The sequence below is a fragment of the Oncorhynchus nerka genome, linkage group LG1 (genome assembly GCF_034236695.1).
Source record: "Oncorhynchus nerka isolate Pitt River linkage group LG1, Oner_Uvic_2.0, whole genome shotgun sequence".
NCBI lineage: Eukaryota > Metazoa > Chordata > Actinopteri > Salmoniformes > Salmonidae > Oncorhynchus > Oncorhynchus nerka.
This window is the reverse complement of record NC_088396.1, coordinates 50,592,657-50,615,087: the sequence shown is the minus strand read 5'-3', so window position 1 is coordinate 50,615,087 and position 22,431 is coordinate 50,592,657. Positions and strand designations below refer to the sequence as shown.

The 22,431-nt window shown below is 44.3% G+C and overlaps 1 protein-coding gene across 1 annotated transcript; it reads left to right on the top strand.

The window, feature by feature from the left end:
• The first annotated feature begins 4,354 nt into the window (after window positions 1–4,354).
• Window positions 4,355–21,655, top strand: LOC115120755 (guanylate-binding protein 1-like). Its single transcript, XM_029649732.2, has 9 exons — window positions 4,355–4,570; window positions 13,303–13,430; window positions 13,594–13,703; window positions 14,314–14,510; window positions 16,561–16,803; window positions 16,906–17,186; window positions 17,516–17,728; window positions 17,891–17,993; window positions 20,213–21,655. Exons 1-9 carry the CDS (start codon window positions 4,399–4,401, stop codon window positions 20,668–20,670), a joined length of 1,905 nt encoding a protein of 634 aa, XP_029505592.1. The 5' UTR covers window positions 4,355–4,398; the 3' UTR covers window positions 20,671–21,655.
• Window positions 21,656–22,431: the final 776 nt, after the last annotated feature.

Genomic DNA, 22,431 nt, shown 5'->3' with positions numbered 1-22,431 from the left:
AAGGAACTAGACATGAAATAACTAACAAAACAATAAATGTGCGAAAACCTAAACAGTCCTATCTGGTGCAAACACAGAGACAGGAACAATCACCCACAAACACACAGTGAAACCCAGGCTACCTAAGTATGATTCTCAATCAGAGACAACTAATGACACCTGCCTCTGATTGAGAACCATACTAGGCCGAAACATAGAAATACCCCAAAACATAGAAAAACAAACATAGACTGCCCACCCAACTCACGCCCTGACCATACTAAATAAATACAAAACAAAGAAAATAATGGTCAGAACGTGACAGTACCCCCCCCAAAGGTGCGGACTCCGGCCGCAAAACCTTAACCTATAGGGGAGGGTCTGGGTGGGCGTCTGTCCGCGGTGGCGGCTCTGGCGCGGAACGCGGACCCCACTTCACCATTGTCTTAGTCCGCCTTATTGTCTGCTTCCGTGGCCTCCTAACCACGGCGACCCCTCTAAATGACCCCACTGGACTGAGGGGCAGCTCGGGACTGAGGGGCAGGGGCTCTTGGCTGAGGGGCAGGGACAGGGGCTCGTGGCTGAGGGGCAGGGACAGGGGCTCGTGGCTGAGGGGCTCTGGCGCCTTTGGGCTGAGGGGCTCTGGCGCCTCTGGGCTGAGGGGCTCTGGCGACCCCTGGCTGACTGGCGGCACTGGCGGCCCCTGGCTGACTGGCGGCACTGGCGGCCCCTGGCTGACTGGCGGCACTGGCGGCCCCTGGCTGACTGTCGGCACTGGCGGCCCCTGGCTGACTTGCGGCACTGGCGGCCACTGGCTGACTTGCGGCACTGGCGGCCCCTGGCTGACTGGCGGCACTGGCGGCCCCTGGCTGATTGGCGGCCCCTGGCTGACTGGCGGCACTGGCGGCCCCTTGCAGACTGGCGGCACTGGCGGCGCCGGGCAGACGGGTGGCTCAGGCGGCGCTGGGCAGACGGGAAGCTCCGGCAACGCTGGAGAGGAAGGCTCTGGCAGCGCTGGACTGAGTAGCTCTGGTGCCTCTGGAATGAGGGGCGGGAGCTCTGGTAGCGCCGAACAGGCGGGAGACTCCGGCAGCAGCGCCGGACAGGCGGGAGACTCCGGCAGCAGCGCCGGACAGGCGGGAGACTCCGGCAGCAGCGCCGGACAGGCGGGAGACTCCGGCAGCAGCGCCGGACAGGCGGGAGACTCCGGCAGCAGCGCCGGACAGGCGGGAGACTCCGGCAGCGCTGGAGAGGAGAGACAGCCTGGTGCGGGGGGCTGCCACCGGAGGGCTGGTGCGTGGAGGTGGTGACGGATAGACCGGACCATGCAGGCGCACTGGAGCTCTTGAGCACCGAGCCTGCCCAACCTTACCCGGTTGAATGGTCCCGGTCGCCCTGCCAGTGCGGCGAGGTGGAATAGCCCGCACTGGGCTATGCAGTTATATTAATATTCTTCTTCTATCCATTTCTGGCGAACTAAAAAGGGACACCGTGCGCAAGGCTGGTGCCATGTAAGCCGGCCCAAGGAGACGTACTGGAGACCAAATGCGTAGAGCCGGAGATTTCTGTTGTTTTGAATTTGGCGCCCTGCACTTTCACTGGCTGTTGTCATATAGATCCCGTTAGCGGGATCTCAGCCATAAGAAGTTTTAACAGTGGCGTGCCGTGGGCCTGGGGCCTGGGCCTTCAGTGAGGCCCTACACAGTCCCACCCAAATTAATCCACCTCTTATTACCATCATTATGATGCCATGGCTCTAGACACTATACATTTAGACAGAAACGCAGTATAACCAGGCGTTGCGTCACCTTGAAATTGACATTTTTATTCAGAGAATTGCAGGGGAAGAGTACAATACAGTACAGTTCAACTAATAGGCAAGAACATAGTCGAGTGCAACAGAGTTATATTAATATTCTTCTTCTATCCATTTCTGGTCCACAAATTTTGAGCTTTATGTCCAAATAAAAAGTATTTTCAATATTTCCCTATTTTTCTTGACCTTTTCATTGTGCAGCTTCGTTGCCCTGCGCGCTTGTTCGTTGAGCTGTAGATCCACTCGGGTGTCCCCAAAAGTTTTCAAAAGCACCATTGCTTGTAAGTGCCCTGCTGTACTTTGGTGTCTCGTTGCTGCCTTGGTTAGACAACTCAAGTTTGCAAAGCCAGTGTGGCTCCAAACACCAAATTGATCACTTGCAAATAATAGGCATTCCCAGCAGTACAGTTTGCAGTGCTTCTCGGAGCCTGTGAGCCATTGATAGCGCTCATAGTTGGAACTTTGAAAGTGGCGAACGAACCCCTTTCCCGCCTGTGACAGGCTTTGTAGCGTTGGCGTCGGGCGACCTCTCCTTACAATGTCTAACTTTTCTTGAAAAGTTCGTCTTGAGAATGGCGTTATAATTATATCCTCGACTAAATCGATATCTTCTCCTCCTTCCGCCATTGTGGGTTGAAAAAACAGCTTAGTAGTACGCAAATTAATTTGTTTATCAAATTCAGTTTCCTAGTTCTGAGGTTCTGCATAGACCTACCCATAGGACTTGCCTCTCAATATTGGTAATCCAATCAAAAGACGTGCACGCACTACGCGTAACACTGGAGCCAGCCAGCAAGCGTACAATAGCCAACTCTAAAGCTGATTGGTTGACACAAAATGTTCATTTCCATTCCCTTTAAGCTACAAGCGCCCGCACTGTTGATTCTGAAGGCCTGAGGGCAGATTTTAGACCCCTGGCAACACATGATTGGATAAAAGATCTAACATAAAGACTAGCCCTCCAAATCTCAACCTGGGGCTGGAAGCAGTGCAACCAAGAGGAAAGCTATGAAATGAAGAGTATAAATCTTACTTTGGGGAGTAATTTAATACATATTTGTGGGAAAATATATTTAAAAATATATATATATTCTGATGATGTTTAGGCCAGCAGAGAAGGCCTTGCAGGCCCTGACGGCCCACCACTGAGTTTTAAGTATACAATTATTATATATTTATATACAAATATATATATTATTAGCATTACTTTATAACAATATTTAACAACCAACTCTGTATTTAAAATGTACTTACCCAGAAGCAAGCAATTTAATCTAAAGTGAGGTGACATTTTTAATTACTATGTAGTTACAATGTAACAACCTTTATAGACAACAGGCTAAACAGGAAAAATTAGGTTTGTTTGACATCTCAGTTTGACATCTCTTTCAAGGTAGAGAAAGTAATTTCAGAAGCTAGCAGATTTCATTATTTACCAACAACAGCTGCAAATTCCAACAAAACCACTTCATGTTTTTAAGTTCTCGTTCCTTGCTTTGTCTAACAATAGTATCATGAATCAAATACCTGTTGTGGTTCAGAGTGTAGTATTTATTTAGTTTCATAAGGGAGATGGAGATGACAGGTTATGATTGTGACCATGGTGATTTCAATACTTTTGTTTAAATCTATCAAAAGTAGAGAACTTTCCAGGCCGTGAGTGGTCTTGTTTCACAACATGTAATGAGGTCATGAAGAGGTCATGAAGAAGGGGTCCTTATGGTAAAGCTGACCTGCTCCTTCCTGATTAATTTAAGATTTTAGAAAAATCTGAGTTGGCCAAAATTCTGCACACGTTTTTAAGGAATCACAGTTTTGGGAGAAATACTCCCTGACGTCACAGAGGGCTGTTGTCAGGAACCACATAAGATCATTTTTTAAAACGTTTTTACAACCACATTTTGGGAGAGTTTGAAATTGTTATCCTTTCCTCAGGACAAGGGCATTTTTGTTCATAGAGAAAACACGGAAAAAAAATCCAGACAAATTGACTCCATAAGAGCTTGGACAGTGGTGTTTTTAAAAATGATTTCAGGGACCACTTTCCTATTGCTTGTACTAAAGATGCCAAACTGAAAAACTCTGATCGTTGTATTATTATGAAGAGACATTTATAACATTTGTCACCCCAGGCATTCCTTCATGATCAATATGTTTTAGAGGTTATCTATATCAGCTGCCCCACCCTGATTTGGCTGTAGAATTGTTCTCATGTCGTATTATCACTCTGGCAGACAAACACCAATAGCAATAACAAACCTGTGTCAAATTATCTACTAATGATGATCTTCAGTCTGGACCTTGATATTTTGAATCAGGCATGTTAGTGCTGGACTACAATACAAGCTTGTAGAACCAGTCACTACTGGACTGGAGCAGGAGATTCCTGCGTTAGAATTGTGTCTTAAGATGATGTCAAACTATTTACTATTTATTATTGTTACAGATCATTATTGGAATTTAAATGGTATATGATGGCAAAATGTGTTGTATTTTGCTATTGTCATGATAAGGAATAACATCATAGAGGTTAAATAAGTATTAATGATGATTAACTTGTATCAACCATTTGCTTTTAAGCGATCTTGTGAAGCCACTTGACCATGGAATCCCCAATGTGCCTCGTTAAAAACGCTGACGGAGAGCTTTGCGTAGAACCAGAGGCCATCGACTACCTGATGGGACTGAAACAGAAAGTTGTAGTTGTGTCTGTGGTCGGGCTGTATCGCACCGGAAAGTCCTACCTCATGAACAAGCTGGCTCAGAAGAGAAGTGGTGAGAGACAAATATATATTTCTTTACAAACAGGTTTTGACATCATACATTAAGTTTCCCCTACTACTTTGTCATACTGCTTGACTAGTTGGGCCCAAGCTTGCTGTACAACATTAAGACCTATTTAGTCTGTCTACAAACAGACAGCTCTCAAAGTGCTTGATAGGAAGCCCAATAGCCATCATCACTGTTACATCCTCAGAAAGCATGCGTTCCTGAGTTGGGAAAATCTTGTGCAATACACCGATGCATGTCTTGTATTCAAGATCCTAAACGGCCTGGGCTCACTCATTATTACTGTTAAACAGAAAACCCAAACATCTGGCAGCCGATCCACAAGGTCTGCCATGAGAGGTGACTGTATAGTTCCCTTAAGGAAAAGCACCTTTAGTAAATCTGTTTTCTCTGTGAGAGCTTCCCATGTCTGGAATACACTGCCATCAGACACACATAACTGCACCACATATCACACTTTCACAAAATGCTTGAAGACATGGCTAAAGGTCAATCAGATTTGTGAACATGGTCCCTAGCTTTGTGTTACCGCTTTCCATGTCTGTTGTCTGTAACTTGTGAGGTGTGGAAACACTTTGTTGCTTTTATGAACTTTGTCTTGCTGTTTTTTGTTCTATGTTGCTCTGTCTGTATGCTACGTCTTGCTTGTCCTATGTTGCTCTGTCTGTATGCTATGTCTTGCTTGTCCTATGTTGCTCTGTCTGTATGCTACGTCTTGCTTGTCCTATGTTGCTCTGTCTGTATGCTACGTCTTGCTTGTCCTATGTTGCTATGTCTGTATGCTACGTCTTGCTTGTCCTATGTTGCTCTGTCTGTATGCTATGTCTTGCTTGTCCTATGTTGCTATGTCTGTATGCTACGTCTTGCTTGTCCTATGTTGCTCTGTCTGTATGCTATGTCTTGCTTGTCCTATGTTGCTATTGTCTATATTGTAATTGTTTTTAATAACCTGCCCAGGTACTGCGGTTGAAAATTAGCCGGCTGGCTAAAACCGGCACTTTTACTGAAATGTTGATTAATGTGCACTGTCCCTGTAAAAATAAAATCAACTCAACTCAAACTCAACTCAATACAGTAATAACTGTAGAAAGATAGTAGGACAGGGATTCTTGAAACTGGTACAGTCTTTTTATGGCAGAAAAAAAAATATATATTTAACAAAAAAAAGAAAGGATTTTGTTGCAATAAAATAGATCGCGATATATAGAGATGAAGTCTGAAGTTTGCATACACCATAGCCAAGTACATTTAAACTCCGTTTTTCACAATTCCTGACATTTAATCTGTAAAAATGTAATCCAGTTAGGATCACCACTTTATTTTAAGAAAGAATGACATAATTTTCTGGAATTTCCCAAGCTGTTTAAAGGCACAGTCAACTTGGTGTATATAAACTTCTGAACCACTGGAATTGTGATACAGTGAATTATAAGTGAAATAATCTGTCTGTAAACAGTTGTTGGAAAAATGACTTGTGTCATGCACAAAGTAGATATCCTAACCGGATTTCCAAAACTATAGTTTGTTAATTAACAAGACATTTGTGGAGTGGTTGAAAAGGGAGTTTAAATGACTCCAACATAAGTGTATGTTAACTTCTGACTTTGACAGTATATATTCATTTTTTATTTTATTTATTAATTTCTGTGTTTTTTCTATGAACAAAAATGCCCGTGTCCTGAGGAAAGGATAGCAATTTCAAACTTTCCCTAAATGTGGTTGTAAAAATGTTTTAAAAAATGATCTTATGTGGTTCCTGACAACAGCCCAAGGAGTATTTCTCCCAAAACTGTCCCAAAATTCCTTAAAAACGTGTGCAGAATTTTGGCCAACTCAGATTTTTCTAAAATCTTAAATTAATCATGAAGGAGCAGGTCAGCTTTACCATAAGGACCACTTCTTCATGACCTCTTCATGACCTCATTACATGTTGTGAAACAAGACCACTCACGGTCGGTAAAGTTCTCTACTTTTGAACAAAAGTATTGAAATCACCATGGTCACAATCATAACCTGTCATCTCCATCTCCCTTATAAAACTAAATAAATACTACACTCTGAACCACAACAGGTATTTGATTCATGATACTATTGTTAGACAAAGCAAGGAACGAGAACTTAAAAACATGAAGTGGTTTTGTTGGAATTTGCAGCTGTTGTTGATAAATAATGAAATCTGCTGGCTTCTGAAATTACTTTCTCTACCTTGAAAGAGATGTCAAACTGAGATGTCAAACAAACCTAATTTTTCCTGTTTAGCCTGTTGTCTATAAAGGTTGTTACATTGTAACTACATAGTAATTAAAAATGTCACCTCACTTTAGATTAAATTGCTTGCTTCTGGGTAAGTACATTTTAAATACAGAGTTGGTTGTTAAATATTGTTATAAAGTAATGCTAATAATATATATATTTGTATATAAATATATAATAATTGTATACTTAAAACTCAGTGGTGGGCCGTCAGGGCCTGCAAGGCCTTCTCTGCTGGCCTAAACATCATCAGAATATATATATATTTTTAAATATATTTTCCCACAAATATGTATTAAATTACTCCCCAAAGTAAGATTTATACTCTTCATTTCATAGCTTTCCTCTTGGTTGCACTGCTTCCAGCCCCAGGTTGAGATTTGGAGGGCTAGTCTTTATGTTAGATCTTTTATCCAATCATGTGTTGCCAGGGGTCTAAAATCTGCCCTCATGCCTTCAGAATCAACAGTGCGGGCGCTTGTAGCTTAAAGGGAATGGAAATGAACATTTTGTGTCAACCAATCAGCTTTAGAGTTGGCTATTGTACGCCTGCTGGCTGGCTCCAGTGTTACGCGTAGTGCGTGCACGTCTTTTGATTGGATTACCAATATTGAGAGGCAAGTCCTATGGGCAGGTCTATGCAGAACTAGGAAAATGAATTTGATAAACAAATTAATTTGCGTACTACTAAGCTGTTTTTTCAACCCACAATGGCGAAAGGAGGAGAAGATATCGATTTGGTCGAGGATATAATTATAACGCCATTCTCAAGACGAACTTTCCAAGAAAAGTTAGACATTGAAAGGAGAGGTCGCCCGACGCCGACGCCGACGCCGACGCCGACGCTACAAAGCCAGTCACAGGCGGGAAAGGGGTTCGTTCGCCACTTTCAAAGTTCCAACTACGAGCGCTATCAATGGCTCACAGGCTCCGAGAAGCACTGCAAACTGTACTGCTGGGAATGCCTATTATTTGCAAGTGATCAATTTGGTGTTTGGAGCCACACTGGCTTTGCAAACCTGAGTTGTCTAACCAAGGCAGCAACGAGACACCAAAGTACGGCTGGGCACTTACAAGCAATGGTGCTTTTGAAAACTTTTGGGGACACCCGAGTGGATCTACAGCTCAACGAACAAGCGCGCAGGGCAACAGAGCTGCACAATGAAAATTTGAAGAAAAATAGGGAAATATTGAAAATACTTTTTATTTGGACATAAAGCTCTAAGTTTGTGGACCAGAAATGGATAGAAGAAGAATATTAATATAACTCTGTTGCACTCGACTATGTTCTTGCCTATTAGTTGAACTTTACTGTATTGTACTCTTCCCCTGCAATTCTCTGAATAAAAATGTCAATTTCAAGGTGACGCAACGCCTGGTTATACTGCGTTTCTGTCTAAATGTATAGTGTCTAGAGCCATGGCATCATAATGATGGTAATAAGAGGTGGATTAATTTGGGTGGGACTGTGTAGGACCTCACTGAAGGCCCAGGCCCCAGGCCCACGGCACGCCACTGTTAAAACTTCTTATGGCTGAGATCCCACTAACGGGATCTATATGACAACAGCCAGTGAAAGTGCAGGGCGCCAAATTCAAAACAACAGAAATCTCATAATTAATATTCCTCAAACATAGAAGTATTTTATACCATTTTAAAGAAACGTGATAACCTCCCCTGTTATTGTAATGGTGAGAGGGTAGCATGTGTTGGAGGTATGATATAAAATGCTAAACTCCCCTGTTATTGTAATGGTGAGAGGTTAGCATGTCTTGGAGGTATGATATAAAATGCTAAACTCCCCTGTTATTGTAATGGTGAGAGGTTAGCATGTCTTGGGGGTATGAACTTCCTCACTCATCATTATTCACGATTCATTCAGGACTATGCGTAACCATGGTAGCATCCACATTAATGTAGAAGTGTTAACAAACATATACTATTCTTATTTACAACAAAAGTGACACAAATATGACACAATACATTATTTACCATTTAATTCAAAGTGAATTTTGTCCCAATACTTTTTGCCCCCTAAAATGGGGCAACTATCTCCCCCTCCCCCCTAGCTCTGGTCTGCAGTAGTTCTGGTCCATACTAACTAACTCTGGTTAGTTAGTATGGACCAGAACCCTTGGGATATCTCTCTGCAGACATCGCTGACCCCGATCCGGTTACACCGAATATGCTCTTGATGGGACGCCGAGATGCGTCACTTCCTCAAGCCATGTATGCTGATACCAACCTTGTTGGCAGACGCCGGTGGCGACACAGCCAAATCTTAGCTGACCATTTTTGGCCCCGATTCATTCGGGATTACCTACCAAGTCCACAGCACAGAGGGAAATGGCGGAGAGAAATGGCCAGCCTGGAAACTGGCCAAGTAGTAATGATGGTGGACCCTCAGCTGCCTCGAGCCTCCTGGCCGGTGGGCCGTATAACTAAGACCATGCCTGGGACCGATGGTCGTGTTAGATCAGTGGAAATCCAGGTGAAGAACCGGACATATATCCGGCCAGTTGCCCGACTAATTCCTCTCCCTGAGATGACAGAGGACGGGGAGCAATGAGCCTTTTTTGAGGAATGTGGAATTTAACAAATTTCCGGGGTGGCTGTAGAAAAGGCCCATGGAGTTGGTGGAATACTCCTTTAATTCATTGCCATTTACTCAGCTGGGCCAGGGGCGCTTTAATTAGGTCAGGTGGAAATGTCCGACAGATCTCAACTCCATAAAAGGAGGAAATTGCCATCGCCTGATCTCGCTGCTTTCTCTTCCTTAACTCCATCTCATCCAGAAGTTCTGTGCGTCCATGAATCCACGTAAATCCACCGACTCTTACCTTTCATCTGAATGATCTGTGGTGATCGGGAGAGTGGGCCATTCAGTTACTGTTAATAGTTATTACCGCGGAGCGCGGCTTGGAGCGCAGCTTCAAACATATTGTGTAATGTGAATTGCCAATGATCACGGCCCTACGGATCCTCATCACATTTACATTTACATTTACATTTAAGTCATTTAGCAGACGCTCTTATCCAGAGCGACTTACAAATTGGTGCTTTCACCTTAAGACATCCAGTGGAACAGCCACTTTACAATAGTGCATCTAGGTCTTTTAAGGGGGGGGGGTGAGAAGGATTACTTTATCCGAAGGCTCATAGGCCAATTATGCAATCGATATGGTTCATGTGTATTGAAATTAATTATATGTACACATGAAGACAATTGAAAGCGTGAAATGAGAAACGTCATTGTTTGCTAACTGATTGACTTTGATCATGGGGATTATAGATTGTATAACCATTCACTGTTTGTATTCTTTCATGATTTATGATAATTAGTTATGAGCCTAAATGACTCACGGATGATTACTATTGACTTCTTAATGAACTGGACTGTTGAATTCCTTAACTTGTGTTAATAATGACTGATATGATTTGATCTTTGATTATGAATTTGATTGTATACATGTTATTTGTTTCCTTTGTGATGCAGCACAGACTACTCAGTAAATATACCACTTTATGGTTAAAGGAATTCCTGCCTCAGTCTCATCCATTCCTCTGTCACCTGACACGTGACCACCTGTTCACCTTCACTGTCAGTCATCCTACCTGTCCAGCTACCCACACAGATTCCAATAATCTTTCACTAACTAACTCTGGTCTAGGGATTTGATAGTTAGCTAGTTCTGGTCTGCAGTAGTTCTGGTCCACACTAACTAACTCTGGTCTTGTCTATGTTTTGGTTGGTCAGGGTGTGATCTGAGTGGGCATTCTATGTTGGATGTCTTGTTTGTCTATTTCTATGTCTGGCCTGATATGGTTCTCAATCAGAGGCAGGTGTTAGTCATTGTCTCTGATTGGGAACCATACTTAGGTAGCCTGGGTTTCACTGTGTGTTGGTGGGTGATTGTTCCTGTCTCTGTGTTTGCACCAGATAGGACTGTTTAGGTTTTCGCACATTTATTGTTTTGTTAGTTATTTCATGTCTAGTTCCGTGTCCCCGGTTCGCCTGCATAGCCCAGTGCGGGCTATTCCACCTCGCCGCACTGGCAGGGCGACCGGGACCATTCAACCGGGTAAGGTTGGGCAGGCTCGGTGCTCAAGAGCTCCAGTGCGCCTGCATGGTCCGGTCTATCCGTCACCACCTCCACGCACCAGCCCTCCGGTGGCAGCCCCCCGCACCAGGCTGTCTCTCCTCTCCAGCGCTGCCGGAGTCTCCCGCCTGTCCGGCGCTGCTGCCGGAGTCTCCCGCCTGTCCGGCGCTGCTGCCGGAGTCTCCCGCCTGTCCGGCGCTGCTGCCGGAGTCTCTCGCCTGTCCGGCGCTGCTGCCGGAGTCTCCCGCCTGTCCGGCGCTGCTGCCGGAGTCTCCCGCCTGTCCGGCGCTGCTGCCGGAGTCTCCCGCCTGTTCGGCGCTACCAGAGCTCCCGCCCCTCATTCCAGAGGCACCAGAGCTACTCAGTCCAGCGCTGCCAGAGCCTTCCTCTCCAGCGTTGCCGGAGCTTTCCGTCTGCCCAGCGCCGCCTGAGCCGCCCGTCTGCCCGGCGCCGCCAGTGCCGCCAGTCAGCCAGGGGCCGCCAGTGCCGCCAGTCAGCCAGGGGCCGCCAGTGCCGCAAGTCAGCCAGGGGCCGCCAGTGCCGCCAGTCAGCCAGGGGCCGCCAGTGCCGCCAGTCAGCAGGGGCCGCCAGTGCCGCAAGTCAGCCAGGGGCCGCCAGTGCCGCCAGTCAGCCAGGGGCCGCCAGTGCCGCCAGTCAGCCAGGGGCCGCCAGTGCCGCCAGTCAGCCAGGGGCCGCCAGTGCCGCCAGTCAGCCAGGGGCCGCCAGTGCCGCCAGTCAGCCAGGGGCCGCCAGTGCCGCCAGTCAGCCAGGGGCCGCCAGTGCCGCCAGTCAGCCAGGGGCCGCCAGTGCCGCCAGTCAGCCAGGGGCCGCCAGTGCCGCCAGTCAGCCAGGGGCCGCCAGTGCCGCCAGTCAGCCAGGGGCCGCCAGTGCCGCCAGTCAGCCAGGGGCCGCCAGTGCCGCCAGTCAGCCAGGGGCCGCCAGTGCCGCCAGTCAGCCAGGCCGCCAGTGCCGCCAGTCAGCCAGGGGCCGCCAGTCAGCCAGGGGCCGCCAGTGCCGCCAGTCAGCCAGGGGGGCCAGTGCCGCCAGTCAGCCAGGGCCGCCAGTGCCGCCAGTCAGCCAGGGGCCGCCAGTGCCGCCAGTCAGCCAGGGGCCGCCAGTGCCGCCAGTCAGCCAGGGGTCGCCAGAGCCCCTCAGCCCAGAGGCGCCAGAGCCCCTCAGCCACGAGCCCCTGCCCCTGCCCCTCAGCCAAGAGCCCCTGCCCCTCAGCCAAGAGCCCCTGCCCCTCAGTCCCGAGCTGCCCCTCAGTCCAGTGGGGTCATTTAGAGGGGTCGCCGTGGTTAGGAGGCCACGGAAGCAGACAATAAGGCGGACTAAGACAATGGTGAAGTGGGGTCCGCGTTCCGCGCCAGAGCCGCCACCGCGGACAGACGCCCACCCAGACCCTCCCCTATAGGTTAAGGTTTTGCGGCCGGAGTCCGCACCTTTGGGGGGGGTACTGTCACGTTCTGACCATTATTTTCTTTGTTTTGTATTTATTTAATATGGTCAGGGCATGAGTTGGGTGGGCAGTCTATGTTTGTTTTTCTATGTTTTGGGGTATTTCTATGTTTCGGCCTAGTATGGTTCTCAATCAGAGGCAGGTGTCATTAGTTGTCTCTGATTGAGAATCATACTTAGGTAGCCTGGGTTTCACTGTGTGTTTGTGGGTGATTGTTCCGGTCTCTGTGTTTGCACCAGATAGGACTGTTTAGGTTTTCGCACATTTATTGTTTTGTTAGTTATTTCATGTCTAGTTCCTTTATTAAAGAACATGAATAACCACCACGCTGCATTTTGGTCCGCTTTTCCTTCACCACAGGAAAACCCTTACAGGTCTAGGGATTTGATAGTAGTTAGCTAGTTCTGTTCTGCAGTAGTTCTGGTCCACACTAACTAACTCTGGTCTTGGGCTTTGCTAGTAGCTAGCTAGTTCTGGTCCGTACTAACTAACTCTGGTCTAAGGCGTAGCTAGTAGTTAGCTAGTTCTGTTCTGCAGTAGTTCTGGTCCACACTAACTAACTCTGGTCTTGGGCTTTGCTAGTAGCTAGCTAGTTCTGGTCCATACTAACTAACTCTGATCTAAGGCGTAGTTAGCTAGTTCTGGTCCCTACTAACTAACTCTGGTCTAGGGCTTTGCTAGTAGCTTGCTAGTTCTGGTCTGCAGTAGTTCTGGTCCATACTAACTAACTCTGGTCTAAGGCGTAGCTAGTAACTAGCTATTTCTGGTCCATACTAACTAACTCTGGTCTAAGTCGTAACTAGCTAGTTCTGGTGTGCAGTAGCTCTGATCCAGCTCTGTAACAGTGTTATAGGCTGGTTTAATATTTATACTGTAAATGTCCTCATCAATCTCTGTTCATTTAGGTTTTGCCCTTGGAGCCACCATCCAATCTAAGACTAAGGGCATCTGGATGTGGTGTGTCCCTCATCCTGAAAAAACAGACCACACCCTCGTGCTGCTGGATACGGAGGGACTGGGGGACGTGGAGAAGGTAGGAGGTCAAAGTTCAATCTCTTTACAATCCACATGACATATTCACATTCCTTCATTTACTAACAAAGCACAGTGAACACATACTGTATCTGCACCCTCATCATTTAAACAAGATGATTACTTCGTCAGAGATCCGATACATGTTGTGATACTTGTTTCAGGGGGATTCTAAGAATGATGCCTGGATCTTCTCGCTGGCCATTCTGTTAAGCAGTACTCTGGTCTACAACAGTCGAGGGACCATCGACAATGATGCTGTGGAGAAGCTTCAGTATCCTTTTGGGTCAACATTTGGCTCCATTCTGTGGCATCTTGTGGACAAAATCTGTTGTGGTATTTGATAGTTTGCTTGTTTGTTAGGCTTTTGACAGTAATCTCAGCCATATTAGTGAAAGCCTAGCTAATTGTGATGAACATTTTAATGAATTTGTATGTATATTTTTAACATTATTTAATTGTAGGCTAGACCTAATCAGTGATATGGTAGAGCATTTAAATGTTCATAATTCACCAACTAAATATGTTCCATTTAATTAAATATAGCATATGCAAGTTGCATATGTCGTGTTTATCAGTCATTCGTAGTCATTTATTTCTCTGGAAACTGTAAAGGGTTTGAGAAATCTCAGGATGCCGGTTCCCGTGATTGATTCTTAGCTTCAGTGAACATGAAGAGCTGGTGTTGACTAAAAGCAATGTCTGTGACTTTCAAACAAATGAAGTTACTGTGTCAATTGAAATCTAAACTGACAATGACTTGTTTTGTTAGTTTTTATGTTTGTTTGTAATTTCCCTGAAATTCAAGCCCCTGAACACAAACTGTGTAAGACATTGACATGAGCTTTGGGAAATGCTGTATCAATCCTCAACCGGTCCTACAGATATGTGAACGAGCTGACAGAGATGATCAAGGTTAAGTCTTCCACTGGCGATGAGGAGGAAGGAGAGGGCACACCGTTTATGCAGTTCTTTCCTAATTTTGTGTGGACCGTCAGAGATTTCACTCTAAAGCTCGAGATAGACGGCAGAGAAATCACTCCAGACGAGTATCTGGAGAATTCCCTGAAACTCAAGACAGGTGATTTTCATTCATATAAACCAGGTAGTTTGAGACCTAGATGCTGATTGGCTTAAACAGCATTCCAGCTGTGTGTATATCAGACAATATACCACGGTATGATGCAAAGCATAGCCTTATGACTATAATTACTGTTCCCTGAAGGAGTACTCTCGCGACTTTGGCTGAAGGATCTACAATCATGTCTGACAAGGCCAATGAAATCCTGGGTCTGGGAGAGATTCTTCCACCAATCTTGACAACTGTGTGTCTGAATGTGGAGATGGGACACTTTTCATCTAACTCATATGTGGGAGACACACCAGTTTTTACACTCGTGAACACTGTGGATCTCAGTTGAAAAACCTGTGTTCATGTGCCAAGGTTTGCCTAAAGCCTAGCCCACTCTGGGTACACAGGCTCCTGCGATCAGTGATGAGCCTCACTCGGTTTAGACAGTAAGATGTGTTCCGGCAACCGGCTGGCACCCAGCGCTGGAAGGCATGCATTAAAAAATAGACCAAGGGGAAAAGCCTTATCATGGAGGTTACGCTACAGACCAGTCATAGCTACTGGCGACAAAATAGCTTGTAACATAGCTGGGGGTTCTTCGACAAAGAAGACCATAGTAAATCCCAGGTCATAGTGTCTATAATACTGTCAGGGTTTCTTCTACAAAGAAGACCATAGTAAATCCCAGGACATAGTGTCTATGATACTGGAAGGGGTGCTTCTACATAGAAGATCATATGAAATCCCAGGTCATAGTGTCTATAATACTGTAAGGGGTTCTTCTACATAGAAGATCATAGTAAATCCCAGGTCATAGTGTCTATAATACTGTCAGGGTTTCTTCTACAAAGAAGACCATAGTAAATCCCAGGACATAGTGTCTATGATACTGGAAGGGGTGCTTCTACATAGAAGATCATATGAAATCCCAGGTCATAGTGTCTATAATACTGTAAGGGGTTCTTCTACATAGAAGATCATAGTAAATCCCAGGACATAGTGTCTATAATACTGTTAGGGGTTCTTCTACATAGAAGACCATAGTAAATCCCAGGACATAGTGTCTATGATACTGTAAGGGGTTCTTCTACATAGAAAGAGCGTGGTAAAACACTTCAATGTGATGCTAAATATAAGATCAAGCAGATGAATGAAACAGGTCAGAGACATTAAAGATTTTTTTTGCAAACGAGAGTTTCCATTGGACAAATGCAGGTTTATCACGGGTCCTTTCCATTTAAGAAATGTTTTTCAACAGAATCTGCGGAATTAATGCACCCTTGACCACACGCAAACACAGTTCACTTTCATAGGAGCCACATACAAACAGTATGATTCTTTTGCGCATTATGATATATATATAATATATAATTCCTTCTCGCATCTCCTCTCACCTTTTCCCATTGCTTGTAGACTTCAGTGCACAACACATCAGCTGTCTAGCTGACCAGACAAAAAAAAGCCAAACCTTCATATCATAACCGCTAACCGCTACACATAGTCGACATCGTTATCACCATATTAGCTAACGTCATAGTCAACATGGCTAATAGAAGTAAGGTGGTACTAAATCAGCTACATTCATGCAGTAATGTTACAGTTAACAGTGAGCAAGCAGTTTAGCAGTTAAACCGGTGGGCCTCGGTGGCAATAAATTAATAAAACCAAAATCTTACCTTGGAAGAGTTCCAGTGTTGGATAGACATTCGGCTAGGTAACATGGCATCCCTCTCTGTTTTAGCCAGTTGTTTGAGTAGGATAATCTAACTAGCTGCATTCACTAGCTAAGTGAAAGTAAAAAAAATATAAGAAGATGTAGCACTCTATCACTTGTCTTTCTCTTTGAGTCAATTACTCACCACACTTCACCCACTGTAGGGCAAGACAGCTGTAGCTTATGCTTTCAGTACTAGATTCATTCTCTGATCCTTTGATTGGGTTGACATGTCAGTTCATGCTGCAAGAGCTCTGATAGGATGGAGGCGAAAGGAGATATTATTGGGACACACCCAAGATCTGCATGTACTATAAAATCTATTAATGCCAATGTTTCTTTCAGGTACTAGTAAAAAGATCAATGACTACAACTTCCCGCGAGAGTGCATCCGGAACTTCTTCCCCTCACGCAAGTGTTTTGTGTTCCCCTCCCCTACAACTCCTGACAACATGCACCGACTGGACTCCATGGACGAGGCTGAGCTTTCTGAACGCTTCAGAGAGGTCGCAGATACTTTCTGCCGCTTTATTTTCCAGGAGAGCCGTATGAAGACTGTTATAGGGGGACACACATTGACTGGAGAGAGTGAGTCAGACATCTACCTATAGTGCAGTATGTGAAAATGAGAGAGGTTTTCCTAAATATTTAGTGCCACATGTTTTTCCTCCCACCTCTATCTGATTGCAGTGTTGGGGCACTTGGTGAACACCTATGTGGAGACCATTGCCAAAGGCAATGTGCCCTGTCTGGAGAATGCTGTGTTGGCCATGGCTAAAATTGAGAACCAGGCTGCTGTGGATGAGGGCCTGGCGGTGTACCAGAAGGGAATGGAGGATGTGAAGGCCTTATTCCCAGTGGACGTCAATCAGCTGTCAGAGAACCATCTTCGCTCAGAGACCCAGGCCACAAAGGCATTCATGAAGCGATCCTTCAAAGACAACGATGGGGAATTCTTGAAAGCTCTGGCGGTATGGATCATCATTCTAGATCTGTGCCTGGTACATGATGGATAAGCTTATGCAACAAAAGCATAATCATCAACAGCAACACCAGTGACACCAGGTGGAATATGGCCAATCAGTGCAATTCCTCAATCAATTAACTTATTGAGACAAAAGAACACTACTGTGAAAATGATTGCTCAGATGAGATTTTAAATCTTGGATTAAAATGTACTCTATATTGAATAAAAGCCTAATATAGATATGGAGTCAATATGTAACCCTTTATCACTGTAGGAACATGGCATACCAGTGTTCACATGCCTGAATCTGAAAATTCCCAATAAATCTTTCAGGAGGCCATTGTCAACCACTCCGACGAACTTTTCAAACAGAACAAGGATGCCTCAGAGAAGAATTGCAAGGCCCTTCTGGAGAAGCTGTCTGCTCTGATGGATCAGGGGATGAAGGAGGGAACATACGCCACACCAGGAGGCTATAGGCTTTACTGCAATCACCATGACAACATAGTGGCACAGTACCGGGCCGAACCTAACAAAGGAGTCAGGGTAAGAGCTGGAAACCAAACAGCAACATCATAATTTTAGAGAATCAAAAACATCCATCATTAGTCAGTAATGAACAATTAAACATTTCAACAAATTTCAGTCAGCTGGTTACGGTTTGAATCAAAATCAATACAACAACCTATAAGGCCCTGTTTCCTGCAGGCTGAAGAGGTTCTGGAGCAGTTCCTGAAGGACAAGAGTGCAGAGTCCAACTCCATCCTGCAAGCTGACAAACAACTGACGGAAAATGAGAAAGAAATCCAAGGTAATCCACACCTCAATCTTTTTTTACTTCCAATTATAAAATAAAAATCAACTGTGTTAGGCTAATGTTCGGAAGATGAAAACAAGACCAGTGGCTCCGCCCTAATGCCAGGCCCCACCCTAATGCCAGGCCCCGCCCAAAAATAAAACTTTAAGTATTATGGAGTAGAAAGTATTGGTGGCCGACTCAAACATATAAATTATGACAGATTTCATGAATAAGCATTTTGCTATTATCTGCTATTTTGAATGATATGATTATTTTCCAGTGCCTTCAGAAATTATTCCCACCCCTGGACTTTTTCAAACACAGATTCAACCACAAAGACCAGGGAGGTTTTCCAATGCCTCGCAAAGAAGGTCACCTATTGGTAGATGGGTAAAAAGAAGAATAAAAGTAGCCGCTGAATATCCCTTTGGCCATGGTAAAGTTCTTAATTATACTTTGGATGGAATTCACCCCGTCTTTACAAAGATACAGGCATCCTTCTTAACTCAGTTGCCGTAGAGAAAGGAAACCGCTCAGGGATTTCACCATTAGGCCAATGGTGACATTAAAACAGTTACAGAGTGTGGCTGTGATAGAAGAAAACAAAGGATGGATCAAAAACATTGTAGTTACTCCACAATACTAACCTAATTGACTGAGTACCACTCTCCACATTTTCAAGCATATTGGTGACTGCATGTTATGGGTATGCTTGTAATTGTTAAGAACTTTGTAGTTTTCAGGATAAACAATACATGGAATGGAGTTAAGCACAGGTAAAATCCTAGGGGAAAACCTTGTTCAGCTTCCCACCTTTCAGCAGGACAATAACCTAAAACGCAAGGCCAAATCTACACTGGAAATTCTTACAAAGAAGACAGTCACAGTTTAGGCCGAGTTTGGACCTAAATCTGCTTGAAAATCTATGGCAAGACTGGAAATGGTTGTCTAGCAATGTTCAACAACACAACCACTTTGAAGAATTTTGAAAATAATAATGGGCAAATATGTAAATGTACAATCCAGGTGTGGAAAGCTCTCAGAGTCTTACCCAAAAAGACTCACCGCTGTAATCGCTGCCAAAAGTGAAAACTTATGTAAATTACACATTTTTGTATTTCATTTAAAAAAAGTTTAAAACATGTTGTCATTGTAGTGTGTAGATGATTGAGTGAAAAAATATCTTTAATCCACAACAAAATGTGAAATAAGTCGAGGGGTATGAATACTTTCTGAATGCACTGTATACCAATCTGGTGCCCGACTAACTAGCGCCATAGGGATATCCAAATTGAACCCAAATTTACCACAGGCATTGAGATCGGGTTGCGTGCAGCTGCATTCTGAATGGATGATTACCTGAGTGCTGCCAGCAGTGGGCATGTGGATTGAAACAAACCCAACCTTCATTTACATCTGTTCTGTGTGAGACTGACTTCATGAATTTAGAGTGGTGATAAAGTTGATTTACAAAATAACTCAAAATGTGTTTGCCTGGTCCAGCAACGATCATCTTGCCCATTTGTTCTTTGATTAATTCTTAAAAGTAGAAAAAAGTATAAAACATTTTTTTTAAATAAAATATTGAATTTGGCCTTTACTACTCTTGCCCCTAAGAAACATATTAAATAGCACACTCTGAAATAGCAAAAAAAGTTAATCAAAAATGAAATCATAAGGAATAAGGTTTTGAAATATCTGTCCTAAATCTAAGTGATATAACAAAGCTCAGGGGGAAAAAATATATATAGGTTTTTTGGGACAAATATTTAACAATTGTTTTTGTTGGCAAAAAGCTACTTCCTTTTTTAAACGGGTACCGGGATACCTTCAGATGAGTCCCGTGACACTTGTGGTCGTAGAGCAAAATGGGGAATTTCATCGTGTTGGTGAGAGTCTCCCCTTTCTGTGGTCATATTAGTTTGTAGGCTAAACCGTTTTCAGGATGTCTCCTGATCTGACAAACAGGGCTGTAGATCTGCCCCTTCCCACCTTCTGGTGAGGAACGGCGACGTAGATGGATGTGGTGGATTGAGACGCAGCCCAATGCAAATATACATATCTCTAGCTTTAACTGACAGATTTTAAATCATTTTTGTTTTTATTATGTTACTTAGATTGAAGCACTGTTGGCCAATAGACTCGAGAGGGTTTTAATGTGTATGAATCTATATGAGAAAATGAGTTGTCCAGTTTTCCTATTTATTTCTCTCTCTCCTTGGATCTTCCAGCTGAGAAGAAGAAAACAGCTGAGCTGGAGCAGGAGAAGGCAGCATTCAGGGAGCAACAGGCAGAGATGGAGCGCACCATTGAGAACAATCGCATTAGCCAGGAGAAGTACTTGAAGGAGATGAAAGAGAAGATGGAGGAGGAGAGGAAGCAACAGCAGCAGGAGTTCAACAGGATGCTGGAACGCAGGATGCAGGATCAGAAAAATCTCCTGGAGAAGGGCCATAAGGAGAAGGCTGAGCTAATGAGACAAGAGATCTTGGAGATTAAGAAGAGGGATGAATTGGAAAGGGAGACCAATACCCAGAATCAGAAGGTTCTGATGGAATTATTAAATCGGCAGGCTGTGGGACAGAAAGAACAGATGGAAATGTTAATGAGGGAGCTCAACAATAGATCACAGGCCCCTGTACAAGTTGTTGAACGCCTTGTTCCTCAGCCGTCCTGTATCGTAATGTGATCTACTCCACCTTGAATTCTTGACTATGAAAAGTAAACTGATATTGAGTCTTGAAGTGTTTGTCTTCTATAACCATCATTATTTTTTATCTAACCCTGCTGGTTATCTATGAAAGCTGATGTGAAAAGGGCTTTATAAAAAACATTTGATTGATTGACCTCTTGTGAACCCTCCAAACCCTAAACACTCCACACACAGATCGCGAGAATCTTTCAGATAAATGCTATAAGCACATGACTGGGATCATGATCTCAACCCCGAATCCGGCTTAGTCATCGTCGTCTTTGTCGTTTTCTTAAACCAGCAAATTGAATAATAACTCATTGTTTGTGATTATAAAATGTGTGAGAACAAGTACAAACTTCAGCACACAACATCCAGTGGGTAAGCACTCTACCACAAAGGGAAAGGTTAGTTAGAGCAACACAAGTCCGTCTCGTTTTCCAATTGTTTGATTTAGTAGCGTGAATCGTTCCTGTTCACACCTGTTGGGGAATAATCAGAATTAGTTGGTAACATAGGTTAGATGTTTTGTATTCATCATATGTTTGTAAGTTACTTCTCATCAGAATGTGTTTGTATAATACTGTGGCGGGGTCGCAGTATCTGTTCTCTGTCAAGACTAAGTTATTTGGACCGGGGAGAGGGGAGAGGTCAAGCGTGTATCTCTTGGCTCCACAATGTCTGTGTGCCAGTCAGTGTGTCTCTGTGATCTTGTCAAGATAGGATGGATTTGATATATGCCTGTTGATATGGAGGATTTGTTTATGGTTCTGAGTTTGAGTAAATAACATAGTTTAGGAGACAAAGCTGAAAGATAAATTATGTCTATGCTGTCTAGCTATGTGTGTTTTTTGCTATTAAAGGATCTCAGTTGAAATATGGAAGGGACTCTCAGAGAATTCATTGATAGACACTGAATTGATCTGAGAGTCACAGGGTTGTGATGGAGCTCATATAATTAAAGATGGACTTTGATAACTAACTCTGACTTGTGTTGTGGTTTGCTCTCATGATTTGGTAAATAGAGGACATTTCCACGACACACCAAAGAGAGGAATAATTGGAAGAATGAATCTGAGTTTATGATAGCAATAAGGCACCTCATGGGTTTGTTATATTTGGCCAATATACAACGGCTAAGGGTTGTATCCAGGGACTCTGCGTGGCGTCGTAAATTAGAACAGCCCTTAGCCATGGTATTTGGGCCATGTTCCACACTCTCTCAGGCTTTATTGCTTAAATATACCTCACTCTCTCAGGCTGTACTGCTTAAATATACCTCACTCTCTCAGGCTGTACTGCTTAAATATACCTCACTCTCTCAGGCCTTATTGCTTAAATATACCTCACTCTCTCAGGCTGTACTGCTTAAATATACCTCACTCTCTCAGGCTGTACTGCTTAAATATACCTCACTCTCAGGCCATATTGCTTAAATATACCTCACTCTCTCAGACTGTACTGCTTAAATATACCTCACTCTCTCAGGCTGTACTGCTTAAATATACCTCACTCTCTCAGGCTGTACTGCTTCAATATACCTCACTCTCTCAGGCTGTACTGCTTAAATATACCTCACTCTCTCAGGCTGCACTGCTTAAATATACCTCACTCTCTCAGGCTGCACCTCACTCTCTCAGGCTGTACTGCTTCAATATACCTCACTCTCTCAGGCTGTACTGCTTCAATATACCTCACTCTCTCAGGCTGTACTGCTTAAATATACCTCACTCTCTCAGGCTGCACTGCTTAAATATA

Excerpts from the sequence above, each read along its gene's own strand:
- LOC115120755 (XM_029649732.2), top strand. The coding sequence starts at position 4,399 with ATGGAATCCCCAATGTGCCTCGTTAAAAACGCTGACGGAGAGCTTTGC. Across the intron at positions 16,804-16,905 it reads ACACACATTGACTGGAGAGA|TGTTGGGGCACTTGGTGAAC; the intron begins GTGAGTCAGACA and ends ATCTGATTGCAG. Across the intron at positions 17,729-17,890 it reads AACCTAACAAAGGAGTCAGG|GCTGAAGAGGTTCTGGAGCA; the intron begins GTAAGAGCTGGA and ends TGTTTCCTGCAG.